Source organism: Pygocentrus nattereri, chromosome 5 (assembly GCF_015220715.1).
Source record: "Pygocentrus nattereri isolate fPygNat1 chromosome 5, fPygNat1.pri, whole genome shotgun sequence".
In the NCBI taxonomy this organism is placed as follows: domain Eukaryota; kingdom Metazoa; phylum Chordata; class Actinopteri; order Characiformes; family Serrasalmidae; genus Pygocentrus; species Pygocentrus nattereri.
The window spans coordinates 49,749,163-49,763,726 of NC_051215.1; the positions used below are offsets into that span (position 1 = coordinate 49,749,163).

At 47.4% G+C, this 14,564-nt stretch overlaps 1 protein-coding gene across 5 annotated transcripts in view; it reads right to left on the reverse strand.

Annotated features, from left to right (window-relative positions):
• Positions 1 to 300: 300 nt before the first annotated feature.
• uso1 (USO1 vesicle transport factor) overlaps positions 301 to 14,564 on the reverse strand; it is a 39,610-nt gene continuing 25,346 nt past the window's right edge. For all 5 annotated transcript variants that reach the window (XM_037538702.1, XM_037538701.1, XM_037538700.1 and 2 more), the window contains 10 exons: positions 14,230 to 14,348; positions 13,894 to 14,075; positions 12,746 to 12,867; positions 12,079 to 12,217; positions 8,067 to 8,218; positions 6,907 to 6,972; positions 6,267 to 6,365; positions 5,323 to 5,415; positions 4,663 to 4,878; positions 301 to 2,988 (listed from right to left, as the gene is read on the reverse strand). In XM_037538702.1, coding sequence (XP_037394599.1) covers positions 2,911 to 2,988; positions 4,663 to 4,878; positions 5,323 to 5,415; positions 6,267 to 6,365; positions 6,907 to 6,972; positions 8,067 to 8,218; positions 12,079 to 12,217; positions 12,746 to 12,867; positions 13,894 to 14,075; positions 14,230 to 14,348 — 1,266 coding nt within the window. In that variant the 3' untranslated portion in view covers positions 301 to 2,910. The remainder of the gene's footprint in view (positions 2,989 to 4,662; positions 4,879 to 5,322; positions 5,416 to 6,266; positions 6,366 to 6,906; positions 6,973 to 8,066; positions 8,219 to 12,078; positions 12,218 to 12,745; positions 12,868 to 13,893; positions 14,076 to 14,229; positions 14,349 to 14,564) is intronic.

The window sequence follows — 14,564 nt, forward strand, 5'->3', positions numbered from 1 at the left end:
AAAAAAACAACAAAAAAATAACAACAAAAAAAACACTCAAAAAACAAAAACCACAAAAAAACAATAACAAAAACAAAACACACACACACACACACACACACACACACACATAACACACACATACACACGCACACACACTCAAAAAACACAAAAAAACAAACAAAAAAACAACAAAAAAAAAACACACACACACAAAAAAAAACAAAACACACAAAAACACACTCAAAAAACAAAAAAAAACCACACAAACACACACACACACACACACAAACCAGAAATAAATGGGCACAACCATGCAAGTATAGCTGCTGTTATTCATTAAGAACTTTATGCAGCAAAACCTGGACCAAAGCAATGGCACAAACATAAATGATCTACACAAGGAAATCCAAGAAACGTGTGAGAAAAGTGGTCAGCAGCAGAACCTTAAGGAGATTTGAACTGATCAGTCCGTTTAATGCATAATTAGAGGAAACGTCACTGCTTCTATGTTCGATTAGTAGTCTTCCTCAGTCAGGAGGTTTAAGAAGAACTTTCACACTAAAACTGTGAAAATTCCTCCGCTAAACCTTTCAAACACTGACGCGCTTCACACAGCAGCCTGAAAATTCCCCTCACAACAGCACTGCGCTGGGATTTCCTGCTGAAGTTTCTCCTCATGTTCTGCATGTGTTATTTTAAACAATGATAAAATCAACTATCACACATCCAGTTCGGCGAGTTCTTTAAACGACAGGACGACATGACGCGTTGTCTCTCTACAGTACAGGGGTTGCAGACTAGAACACGATGGTGAAGTGAATCATGAACGCAGCACAGTCTAAACTGCTGTGTCTTACAGTAAAGTGTGTTTAAATGAATTTAAAAGCCATATTATCTAATCAGGCTATTTATTCTTTATTGTGACGTGTATAAATTAAATGAATCTTACATGGAAGTCTGAATGGCTAAACCTGGCAAAGGCTGCAAAAATACCTCTGATCATTTAGAGGAACCTGAACACGTTATCACAGCATACAGCGGACTCCAGCAGAACAGCAGAAACCTGGGGCAACCCGTAGATAAACACGTGCAGGGGCGCGGGGGTGTCTGACCGCAGCTTTGAGCGGAGAATCCGGAGACCACCGCTGGTTATTCCGGAAGCTTTTGAAGGTGCAAATCATTTTGTAATATTATTTGAAGATGCGCTTTCAGCAGGCAGTTTTCAGTTAGGGAGAAACATGAAAACTACAAAAAAAAGGAGATTTTTCTTGCTTCCACTAGGAAACGGCTGTCAGAAATACTAATATTACCAACAATGAACTGATTCTAGCTTTCAATAACTGTCCATACTAGTTATGATGAACAGTTGAGCTTTAAGTATCACATATTATGATGCAGGGGCTGCTGGCTTATATTCCTTGGTGAATACTGAGGTTTATGATTGGATTATTCCACATTCTGCCCCTCAGAAACACCACAGCCAGAAATGTTAGTACTGCTAACAAGCAACGGAACCGGGTTGCCAAGAATTCGCACTAAGCAACATTATGATACCAGGCGGCTGCAGGTTTTCATATGCAAAGTACATCAATCCGCCTGGTGGCTACTACGAATATGTACTGTTAATAATGGTAGCATGCACACAAACGATGGCTCAAGAGTTCTGTAGTACAGGGAATGGTTCTGCTTAGAACCATTAGTTCTATATAGAACCACTGAATGCTTAACTGGTTCTTCGCATGGTGCAAAAGGTTCTTCAGACTGATAATGTGTTGTATACGGATCTATACAGCATCAAAAAGGGTTCTAATGTTAAAAGCTTGCCATCGTAACAATAGCAGAACCCTGTTCTCTGCTATATAGAACCATTTTCAAAAAGGATCTACATACAACCAGGCACGACACATTCTCCGACGATCCGAACGGTTTTTTACCACGCCAAGAATCATTTCCTCGTACATGCAGCGTAATGGATACTAGGGTCTAAGTAGGTTCTATATATGTTTATGTTTGCGCCGCAGTATTACGCAACGTAATGTATGTAACGTAACCAATTAGAAACAAGCGTATGACATCATATCGGGCTGCCCCCTGTCTGCTGTTTAGAGGTGGAAGCAGAAAGTGCAGAAACGGTGCAAAAGCCTACCGAATGTGCACCCAGGCAAAGAAGGCACGCCTTAAAGCTAACACACAGCGCAGGCACGCACACACACACACACACACACACACACACACACACACACACACACACACAGCTGAGCATTGTGGGTAGACTGACCAAACAGTCTTTCTGTGAGGTGACTGAGGCAGTGCAAGAGAGGAAAACTTATTTTTCTGGCAAATTCCTTCTTCGGCTCACGCTCTTCAGATCTGATGTTTTGGCTACTTTACTAATTGAAGCCATCAGCTGATACAAAAGAAGAAAGCGCACCATATTAACACAAACAATAAAACCCACTGCAACTGGAGGGGTATGAGTATATGTGTATATACACACACACACACACACACACACACACACACACACACACACACACGATCGTCATATCTGCATGGTGCAGTTTTCTTCTTTTGCATCAACAAAAGAATAAGAACAGATTTGCCCATCATGTCTTTAAACGACGTTTCAGCTACAAACAAATAATAACATGGCATTAGATGTGCATGTCAGTGGCAGCAGCTAAAGATGAAGTCACATGAAGCTGTTTAACGGTCCAGTAGAACTAACATGGGTAAATCAGCCACCCTCCAGAAATAAAACAAACGCTAAAAACGAACAGGTGAACCTGTTGAAAAGAGAGGAAAACAGATGAATGCGTCGATCCTCTCGTGCTCCAATCTTCTTAAGCCCAGACGTCTCTCTCTTATAAGTGTAGAGGGGATTTTGAGAGTTTTTCCCCTTCATGATGATAAATGTGTTCAGTCTCTTTATTCATCATCTTCCTCCTCTTCATCATCGTCGTCATCAAATTGGTCCCGAGCATCCAAATCGTCCTCATCTTCAATCTGTAGGAAGACAGTGATATCAGATATGAAGCCATATTTAATATGCTTCTGTTCGAAATGATAAAATAAAAATATTTCTGCTGCCTCTTTAATGCAAGCCAAATAAATAAATAAATAAATAAATAAATAAATAAAAATAAAGAATCCGGAATGTAGAAGTAATCTCAAACAGACTTTTCATAGTCTCTGACAATGCATGACATACTACTAACTACTGTCAGTTATGAAAATGAACAAAAGTACATTACCACACTTAAGCGTTCTGGCAAAACATTCACTGGAGAATGGATCGATCAATGTAATGGAAAAGGGAACTGTGTGGAAGTGGCTTATAGCACAAATGTCAATGAAACAAACTAGAAGACATTCAAACGTCTAGAAAATGGTTTTGCTCTCTTTACTGCCAAATGTTAAACATGTGCGTGATGCCATTATATACAGTCTATTAAGATGACTAATATTCCAAGCCACTGTGGCTCTGAAGAAACTGAAATAATAATAATAAAACAGGATCAAAGCAATTGGGAAAATGTGAGAGCTGGAAATGAAACGATGGCCTAAAACTCAATTACAAGATTCAAAGCAAGTGAAAAGCTGCTGTCAGAGATGTTTAAGCTCAGCATGTGTGAGCGGGTGCCGCAGGAAACGTTTCAGTGGCACCACGAGGCATCAAAACACTTTCTTCAATGCAAATGGTCATCTGAGAAGAACACGGTTGGCCTAATGATGTTACGCCTAGCAGTATCCGTCACAAAATAAGGCGCTAACTTAGTGACTGTTTTCTATTTAATGCTAAAAGGGGGCAGTCGTGGGCTGGAGGTCAGGGAACCAGCCTTGTGACCGGAAGGTCGCCGGTTTGATCCCCAGAGCCGACAGCACATGACTGAGGTGTCCTTGAGCAAAACACCTAACCCCCAACTGCTCCCCGGGTGCTGCAGATTGGGCTGCCCACCGCTCCGGGCAAGTGTGCTCACTGCCCCTAGTGTGTGTGTGTGTGTGTGTGTGTGTGTGTGTGTGTGTGTGTGCTCACTAGAGTGTATGTGGTGTTTCACTTCACGGACGGGTTAAATGCAGAGGTGAAATTTCCCCGTTGTGGGACTAATAAGGGTCACTTAATCCTAATCTTAAAGCTTCAAGGCTTTTAAGGACATAATACAGAAAGCAAAAAATAAATAATTTTATAAAAGTTTGAATGAACCACAACAAGCACACGTCTGACACTACAATCCCTGTGCTCAAGCTTCTTAATCACTGGTCTACTGCAATATTTAAAAGATAAGATAATCCTTTATTAGTCCCACAGCGGGGAAATTCACAACAGGCCTGTTTCAATCAGTTCAGAGCTTTGCTACCTGACTCATCCCCAAAGGGGGCGTCAGAGTACCTTCATCCACCAGTTATGTCAGTGTCAGGTACAGCAAAAGCCCTTTCGGTCAAACATATGCTTCGTGATGAAGTGTTGCAAAGTAATTTGTGCAACAATCAATCAGGTTCAAGGTTTAGATTAAGATGCACCGGTTGGGCCGGTCACGGGAACAGGGCAGACTCAGGCCTCAATGTCATGCCTGCGCAGACCTCCAACAGATCTGAATATCACTCAAGTGTAAGTGTGTGTTCATCAGTTGCACTTCAGTAGGACTGAGACTCCAGAAGCAGCGGCGTGGGTAGCCCTACCGTCTCCCCCAGGTCTTTGAGCCTCTGTTTTAGAGAGAGGATTTTCTGGTCTTGGTCAGCCAGCAGCATCAACAGATCGTCCTGTTCCTTCTTTGACTCGGCCACTTCCTGCTGCAGCTTGCTCTTCTCCGTCTGCAGAATGGTTGCGGTGCTGGTGGCTGCGGCTCGCTCCTTCTCCATTGCCGCCCTGCTCTCCGTCAGACTTCGCACCTCCTCCTACCACACACACAGGGTTAGTTTGAATGTGAATGGCTAAATAACAAAAATACAAGTAGACAAGCCACTAAAGAAAGACGAACACTAAGCACTCAATTTTCTACCAGAAAAATGCCGGAGAACACGCAAATGAACCAAAACCTCCGGTACGTAGGATCTACTTCATGTTTGTTTCATTGGAGGGGAAAAAACAAATAAATAAACAAATAAAAATCTATCGCCAGACTGAGCTGTATAATTCAAGTAATATTAGAACCTAGCCTAGATAACTATATGGTAAATATATTACCACGAGGGAATATGCAGGCCAGTGGACAAAGCTATACAACACTCACACGCTGGCCGTCGGAACTGAATTTGGATCATCACAACGTGGAAATTCTGCAGGCGATAATCGTTTGTCTACATTTACATTACAATCCAAGACTTGGTGTTGTGTAGTACCTGTAGTCTGTTGGTTTCTGCAGTTTGTGCTGATAGTCTGTTCTCTAGCTCTGTTACTTTAGTTAAATCCGCTGCTTCTCCACTTACGGCAGCCTGCAGAGGAAACACACACAGTGCAACACTGATCCCACATCTGAGCATACACACAGGGAAATGTCTCTGTTTGAGAAGTTCACAGCCCCATTCCTGCAGATAGCTCCAGTTTAGTCCTGGACTCTGTGTGTGTGGAACTGAGGTGTTTTTTTCTCTCTGTTCCCAGACTGAGTTTCCTTAGGAACTCAGTCTGGGGGGGGCGGTTTGTCTCCGCCCTCACCCAATGTATTCCGGTTTCTCTGTTTTTCCATTATTCCTGTCTTCCTGTCCGGTCTCCCCCCTTGTCATATTGTATGTCCTCGGACGGGTTGATCAAAATTTCGCTGGTTACTTTGGTGACTATGTGACAATAAAGGCTTCATTCATTCATTTAGATCCATCTTCCCTGTTAATTAAGGTTAATGGTGTAAAAACGCATTGAGAGGCATTCATCTGAAGGGAGCTGGAGGATTCAGCTAAATTGATTTTGGAATGTTGGAATCCATTCACATCCATTCCATAATAATGGATTACATTAACATTTAATTAAGACTGAACAAAAATGTTCAAAAACCAATTAACAGAAGCTTAGTGGTTACTGTATTCTACTACTGCATACCTTCTGTGATGTTCTGCATATTTATTTATTTTGTAGATATTTATCACGTAATTCTGAACTGCAGCAAAAGAGTCGAATCAAATTTAATCGCGGTGGAATCTGAGATCTTATGATGCACTGAATCATTATCAAAACAAATCAGTCTTTTGAAGATGCGGTTTTGTTTTATGAGCTTTCGAACTGAACCCTACAGGAGCACAACTGGGTTGCATTAAACCGGCCGCGAAATTAGTGAAGTTGTGAGTAAACTCACCAAAGCTTCAGTTCGGGTCTGTACCTCCTGTCTTTCTCTCTGCAGCTGGGAGATCTCAGCTGCCTGGGTCTGCACCTGCCCCCTCAGAGACTCCAACTCCTGCAAAACAACACCACACTCAGGGAAAACTAACACACTGATGAGTGTAACAAGGCCAGAAAAAAAAGCTTAGCTTTTTCAATATGATGAGCCAAAGAATCAGAATTACATGCTGTAATACTATCCTGCTCTAGCGAGGCTCTTCCTGCCCTTGGCCTTTATTAAAAGCTGTGTAAAAAGAGAGCACAGATTTGATGACGGTGTCCGATTCCTTAATCAGAAGCAGAACTTGTTTACATCAATGTGCATGTAATATAAGTACATCCGCTTCTGCACAGGACTGCCATGTCCACAAACTGTTAGTATTATTATTTCCTCCTTTAGAGAGGACACTGATAATAATGCTTGATTTCTGGTTCACTAACCAATTTTTTCCCAACTATTACTCTCAAATTTTCTTGCACTCTTAACAGCGCGAGTTTAAACGTAAAAATATGATGGTGAATTTTTCGTGTGCTCAATCAGCACCTTTCATACACAAGGACTAAAATGCTCGAGATGGTCAGTTTCTGCTATGGAGGGCTGATGCACAATCTCCTACCTTCAGTAGTTCTGTGTTTTCTGGTGCAGCTGTCAACCCATCAGGTGACTGTACTCCCTCTGCTTTCTGCGTGAAATACATCAAACAAAGCAAACACTCAAACTCAGAACCAAATACCCAAACGCCTGTTTCACAAATTCCTTTTCACACACAAATTTGACCGTAATTAAACAGGAAGGGGTCATGTGTGAACACAAGCCGGAGTCAAAATGCTGATAAACCTGCAGTGTATCTGTACAAGACCTAGACCTAGACCTAGACCTAGTCCAGATCCCGTAAAATAAAGAGAAGAGCTCAGACGTGAACAGAGAGAATTTTGCACAGTTCTAGTGGCAGACGACTCAACAGAAGCAGTATGGAGAGCAGCATGTGTGGCTGCTACAGCGCGATAGTGAAAAAGCATCCCAGGAAACCCAAATGTTTCTGTTGAGCAATCATCAAAGCTGGGTTTTCAGCTTTGATGTGCAAATGTGAACGAGGCAAAGCCCAGACCTCAGTGGTAAAGGTATTCTAGCAAGACGCTGGGTTCTGAGTGTGAAAGGGGTTAAATCCGCATGAACACAACAGGTCCAGCTACAGTTTGTAGCCCGTTTGCTTGTTGCCGCACAGTTCAGCAGTCCCTCTACTCTCATTCATTATTGGTCAGTTTCTGACCCCAACACCACTGTTAACCAGCTATTATTTGGGTGGTTTACTATTCTCTCCCACACACTGACCTAACAGAACAGTGCAGGTACAAGGATAAACAAAAACGAGTCTGGACCAAATTTCATGTTCCCAATTTTTTTTTTCCAGCTCGACTTCTGACTTTTTCATCAGACCAAATTACAGTTACATATTTCATCTTCTGCACTCCCATTTTTGTTGTCTTCTCCTGTTTAACAGGTGACGATAGCCCTTAACTTCATGAAATTCTGAAGCATCCAAAAGTGTTTTTTCACACTGCAGACGAACTTAAGCTTGGTTCAATCTGATCCCGAGTTAGACCACCTCAGACCAAATTTTGGACCTCTGGTCTGGCCCGTGGTCCAAGGCACCTTCCACACCCGCTATTTTATTCTGGACCAAAGTGAATAAGTTCTGACCAAACAACGTAGGTAAAAAAAATGTAAATGTAAATAATAATAAAAAAAAAGACCCTCAGTGTTCATAATACACACCAGGTTGGCAATGAGTGTGTCCCTCTCAGCAAGCTGTGTGTTCAGCAATGCGTGTTGCTTGCGTAGCTCTTCCAGTTCTTCTCTGAGCAGAGTGAGCTCCTCCAACTGAAGACCATTCACCTGACCGCTGTCAGACTGACCACTGTCTTTACCTACAATGAGAAAGAGGAAAAGAGACTTCAAAAGCCTGCCACTTAACTCTTGAATATGCAGCAGTCTCCAAAGTTTTGCCATAAGCAGCTTTTCGTTATTTCCCACAAAAAATATAACATGGACATGTCAGAATTCCAGTCGGCAAATTTTCAAACAAGGATATTACTCTCCAAGAATGTTGTCTGTGCTGCTTTATGCAGATTCTATCAACAACAAACTAAAGATTAAGTGTATTGATTCCCTTTTCTTGTTCACGCCAACTACAGTATTAGTGAAAAGTTCTGGAAGGCTTTCTCATAGAACTTTATTTTTTATTTGTACTATTTTTCACAGTTTGGAAAAATGGCTAAAACATCAAATCTGTAAAATAACACACATGGAATTAAGTCACAAAAATCCTTTACAAAGCTTATATTTATGATTCTTGAAATCCTCTGCCTTAATGCAGTTAAGTGATACTTTTTTAATCCCACAAACGGGGAAATTCCACCTCCGCATTTAAGCCATCCGTGAAGGGAAACACCACATACACACTAGTGAACACACACACTAGGGGGCAGTGAGCACACGTCAAACAACAATATGTTTTTCTATACTTTGTGTCTCCACCCTCTGCCTTTATTTTAGCTTTCATTCTTTTCAGGAGATTTGCTTCACAATATTTTTCCACACCTCCAAAGTTCAGTCTTAGAAGCTGGCAGCATTACCTGCTACTCATAATTCAATAATCCCAAACACATACAGAGATGTTGAGGACTGGACTCTGGGGTGGCCAGTCCATTGCTCTGAAAACACAAGCAGCTTCTTCGTTTGACTTGCAGAAGTTGCGTTTTGCCCATTTCCTTTTCTTGGTGGCAACACATCCTCTCAGACCTATTTGACCACAGTGGAAGGGTGGACAGAAACACCTGCGGATTTTTCAGATCTGAAGTAACATTGGAGCTTGATTTTCCTCTCGCGCTCTCCTCTCGCTCTCCTCGCGCTCTCCCCGCGCTCTCCTCTCGCTCTCCCCGCGCTCTCCTCGCGCTCTCCCCGCGCTCTCCCCGCGCTCTCCTCTCGCTCTCCCCGCGCTCTCCCCGCGCTCTCCCCGCGCTCTCCTCTCGCTCTCCCCGCGCTCTCCTCTCGCTCTCTCCCCGCGCTCTCCTCTCGCTCTCCTCTCGCTCTCTCCCCGCGCTCTCCCCTCGCTCTCCCCGCGCTCTCCCCGCGCTCTCCCCTCGCTCTTCCCGCGCTCTCCCCGCGCTCTCCCCGCGCTCTCCTCTCGCTCTCCTCTCGCTCTCCTCGCGCTCTCCCCGCGCTCTCCTCTCGCTCTCCCCGCGCTCTCCCCGCGCTCTCCCCGCGCTCTCCTCTCGCTCTCCCCGCGCTCTCCCCGCGCTCTCCCCGCGCTCTCCCCGCGCTCTCCCCTCGCTCTCCCCTCGCTCTCCTCTCGCTCTCCCCTCGCTCTCCCCTCGCTCTCCCCGCGCTCTCCCCGCGCTCTCCCCGCGCTCTCCTCTCGCTCTCCTCTCGCTCTCCCCGCGCTCTCCTCTCGCTCTCCCCTCGCTCTCCTCTCGCTCTCCCCGCGCTCTCCCCGCGCTCTCCTCTCGCTCTCCCCGCGCTCTCCCCGCGCTCTCCCCTCGCTCTCCCCTCGCTCTCCCCGCGCTCTCCTCTCGCTCTCCCCGCGCTCTCCCCGCGCTCTCCTCTCGCTCTCCCCGCGCTCTCCCCTCGCTCTCCCCTCGCTCTCCTCTCGCTCTCCCCGCGCTCTCCTCGCGCTCTCCCCGCGCTCTCCTCTCGCTCTCCCCGCGCTCTCCTCGCGCTCTCCCCGCGCTCTCCCCGCGCTCTCCTCTCGCTCTCCTCGCGCTCTCCCCGCGCTCTCCTCGCGCTCTCCTCTCGCTCTCCCCTCGCTCTCCCCGCGCTCTCCCCGCGCTCTCCTCTCGCTCTCCTCTCGCTCTCCCCTCGCTCTCCCCTCGCTCTCCCCTCGCTCTCCTCTCGCTCTCCTCTCGCTCTCCCCGCGCTCTCCCCGCGCTCTCCTCTCGCTCTCCCCGCGCTCTCCTCTCGCTCTCCTCTCGCTCTCCCCTCGCTCTCCCCTCGCTCTCCCCTCGCTCTCCTCTCGCTCTCCTCTCGCTCTCCCCGCGCTCTCCTCTCGCTCTCCCCGCGCTCTCCTCTCGCTCTCCCCGCGCTCTCCTCTCGCTCTCCCCGCGCTCTCCCCTCGCTCTCCCCTCGCTCTCCTCTCGCTCTCCCCGCGCTCTCCTCTCGCTCTCCCCGCGCTCTCCCCGCGCTCTCCCCTCGCTCTCCCCTCGCTCTCCTCGCGCTCTCCTCTCGCTCTCCCCGCGCTCTCCCCGCGCTCTCCTCTCGCTCTCCTCTCGCTCTCCCCGCGCTCTCCTCTCGCTCTCCCCGCGCTCTCCCCTCGCTCTCCCCGCGCTCTCCTCTCGCTCTCCCCGCGCTCTCCCCGCGCTCTCCTCTCGCTCTCCCCGCGCTCTCCCCTCGCTCTCCCCGCGCTCTCCTCTCGCTCTCCCCTCGCTCTCCTCTCGCTCTCCTCTCGCTCTCCCCGCGCTCTCCTCGCGCTCTCCCCGCGCTCTCCCCGCGCTCTCCCCGCGCTCTCCCCTCGCTCTCCCCGCGCTCTCCCCTCGCTCTCCCCTCGCTCTCCCCGCGCTCTCCTCGCGCTCTCCCCGCGCTCTCCCCGCGCTCTCCTCGCGCTCTCCCCGCGCTCTCCTCGCGCTCTCCCCGCGCTCTCCTCTCGCTCTCCCCGCGCTCTCCCCTCGCTCTCCTCTCGCTCTCCCCGCTCTCTCCTCTCGCTCTCCCCGCGCTCTCCTCTCGCTCTCCCCGCGCTCTCCCCTCGCTCTCCTCTCGCTCTCCTCTCGCTCTCCCCGCGCTCTCCTCTCGCTCTCCTCTCGCTCTCCCCGCGCTCTCCTCTCGCTCTCCCCTCGCTCTCCCCGCTCTCTCCTCTCGCTCTCCCCGCGCTCTCCTCGCGCTCTCCCCGCGCTCTCCCCGCGCTCTCCTCTCGCTCTCCTCTCGCTCTCCCCGCGCTCTCCTCGCGCTCTCCCCGCGCTCTCCCCGTGCTCTCCCCGCGCTCTCCCCTCGCTCTCCCCGCGCTCTCCCCTCGCTCTCCCCTCGCTCTCCCCGCGCTCTCCTCGCGCTCTCCCCGCGCTCTCCCCGCGCTCTCCTCGCGCTCTCCCCGCGCTCTCCTCGCGCTCTCCCCGCGCTCTCCTCTCGCTCTCCCCGCGCTCTCCCCTCGCTCTCCTCTCGCTCTCCCCGCTCTCTCCTCTCGCTCTCCCCGCGCTCTCCTCTCGCTCTCCCCGCGCTCTCCCCTCGCTCTCCTCTCGCTCTCCTCTCGCTCTCCCCGCGCTCTCCTCTCGCTCTCCTCTCGCTCTCCCCGCGCTCTCCTCTCGCTCTCCTCTCGCTCTCCCCGCGCTCTCCTCTCGCTCTCCCCTCGCTCTCCCCGCTCTCTCCTCTCGCTCTCCCCGCGCTCTCCTCGCGCTCTCCCCGCGCTCTCCCCGCGCTCTCCTCTCGCTCTCCTCTCGCTCTCCTCTCGCTCTCCTCGCGCTCTCCTCGCGCTCTCCCCGCGCTCTCCAAGATGTAGGCTTTGAGTACCATTTATCTAACGGTGACTGTTTTGGTGGTCTACAGGTTCTTGCACAGTCCCATTTTCTCTATACATTCTAATAATTTCTCCAATTTTGGAAACTCCCGACTTTTTTTTTTTACTGAATTTTCTTTGACTTTGCCTTTTCTTTATGCCAGTGGATGATCTTCTACCCAATCTCCAGCTAAATGACCATTTTGACCAGAACTGAAATTAATGAAGGGGTGGTCTCTGACTTTTGAATAGCACTGTAGTTTGCGTCTGATGGATATTGTATAGGTCTGTATGTTTATGTTACAGTACCTAGTTTGAGTTTAAGGACGTTGTACTGGTCTTTATGCTGCTGGATCTGAGACAGCTGTTGGGTGATGGTGTTCTGCATCTGATCTTTCTGGGACGTCAGTGTGCACATCTGCTCTTTCAGCTCATTTATCTGAGCATCCTGCACTCAGAAAGAAAGTATTTTAAAGATAAGGGGGGGGGGGGGGGATGGGGGGGCAAGAGGAGAAATACCAGGGAATTGAAGTGAAGAAGGGGTAGGGTAGAGAGAGAAAGAGAGAGAGAGAGAGAGAGAGAGAGAACAATATCCATCAGTTCTACATTAAACCACACTTAATCACATCACAGGCGTCTGCACAGTGGTACAGGTGAAGAGATGAGCAGAAGAACAGCCGAAGCTGGAGGAGCTAAAGCTGAAGGAGGAAAACCTTAAGGAACTAAAGAGGCTCACAGGAACAGCTTCCATGTGGAGGAGCTGAAACTAGAGGAACGCAAGTTGAAGCAGCTGAAGTTAAAGGAGCTGAAGCTGTAAGAACTGAAACTACAGGAGATAAACTACAGAAGTTAGGTTGAAGGAGATAATCTGGAGGACCTAAAGCCAGAAGGGCTAAAGGACTGAGCTGAAACATCTGAAAGTTAAGGAACAAAATGAAGCTAAACAAGGAGGAGCTATAGGACCCGGAGCTGGTACCTGTTCCCTGATCAGTTCTTTGTACTGAGTGACGATGCTGTCATGCTGCTCCAGAGTCTTCTTCACTTCTTCCTCTTTCTTCTCTTCTTCACTGGACTTATGCACTGCCTTTGTTATGACACCTGCAGAGACATGAGGAAACCCAATTATGTCTGTCTTGAGCTCAAAATAAAGTGCACCACATATTCAGAAACAGTAGCAGCAATGCTGAAGACTGATCACCTCTGAGGAGATGAATTCACTACAGCCCTGTGTGATATGCTGATGAGGGGGAACTGGCAAAAGCCCCAGTACTGCCACACAATGACAAGGACCTCTAATTGTAAATCATAAAAACATTATGTGCCTTTATGTTTTCTGGTGTTGTTCGTTTTCCTGCTTTAGAGCTCTACTGTCAAAGTAAACATATTAAAGCACAATACTTGAATTTAAGAAATAACGCAGCCAACAGTAACAGCCACGTTCCAGTCACACAAGTCAGTTCTGAGATCTATTCTTCCTCTTTTTGATGAGTCCGCTTTCACATTTGACATCAAGAGAATGCATTTTTGTAAACTAACAAAAACGTTATTTTATTGTCATTTTAACGCCTTTATTTTGACATGTAATATAATGTTCTAAGTTTATAATGACATCCTTTTTTTTTTGACCTGGTTTGTAACTCACTCATTCACATTTAACAAGACAGTCCAAAACAAAGACGCGACTGCTGTTCTGGTAACTAGAGTGAAAGCCACTTGTGTGTTAGTTGAAATAGCTGGGTGCTGTTTGAGGTACTACATGCTGGTGCTTCACATCAGTGACAGTTTGTGTCCTCGTTTTGTTTTGTTTTTTAACTTGTAGCCCTGAATTACATTGTTTAGTTATACAGTATGTGGAGAAACAGTCTGTATTCAAGTGTGTGGACAGATGTTTGTGCAACATATGTCTCCCCATCAAGACACCACTACCTTGTTGGAAAACAGTGACAAAACACACAAGCACGCCTATCTGAGATGGTTTGAGGCAAGCAGTTAGAACCAGCTACATGAGCCTCACGGCTCCAGTGCTAAAAGTAAAACAAATTCCAGACACGTCTTGGCTGATCAAACATTTAGTGCAAGATTTATTTATTTTTTTTAAAGAGTTCCAAAAGTTGTAGCACTGACCCTCAAGCTCTTTGACGAGTTTGGTAAACTCATGGTCAAACAGCATGTGTTCTGGAGCGGAGAAGGCTGGCTGTGGTTTCTGAGCAGCACGAGAGTAAAGCTCATGCTTGGTGATGAAGCCCAGCTTCTCCACAAAGTTCTCCTTTCCTATACGCTTCTCAATAAGCTGCTTCAGCTTCTCTCTAAGAAAGGCACATATGGAGAAAGATCAGGTAAGGAAGAGAAAAAAAAAAAAAAAAAAAATCAGCTTAAACATTAAAAGAGAGTCAAAATGATCAACTTTGCTTCTGCGGTTTTGATTCTGATGACCTGATAGAAAGATGTATGGATACGTACTTGGTGTAGTTTTCCAATGAGTTGTCATTGTAGTAGATGCAGATACCCAGCAGTAGAGCACACAGACCCTGCACCAGTCGTTCGTCTTCACCCAGATTCTCTGAAATTTGAGCCGTCAACTGCAAACATAGTTGAGGAAACAAATGTGCAGTGATGTGTGTCCACATCATTAGTGTAGATCAGTGTTTGAGTACCTGGAATTCCATTCCCTGGACAATTTTGAGCTTTCCCTTCTCCTAAAATATCAGACGCAGCTAAAGGCCTGAGGTCAACTGTGGTCATGGCAGTGGTCATCCATGCCTACGACTGGGAACCACTAGTGTAGATGACTACAT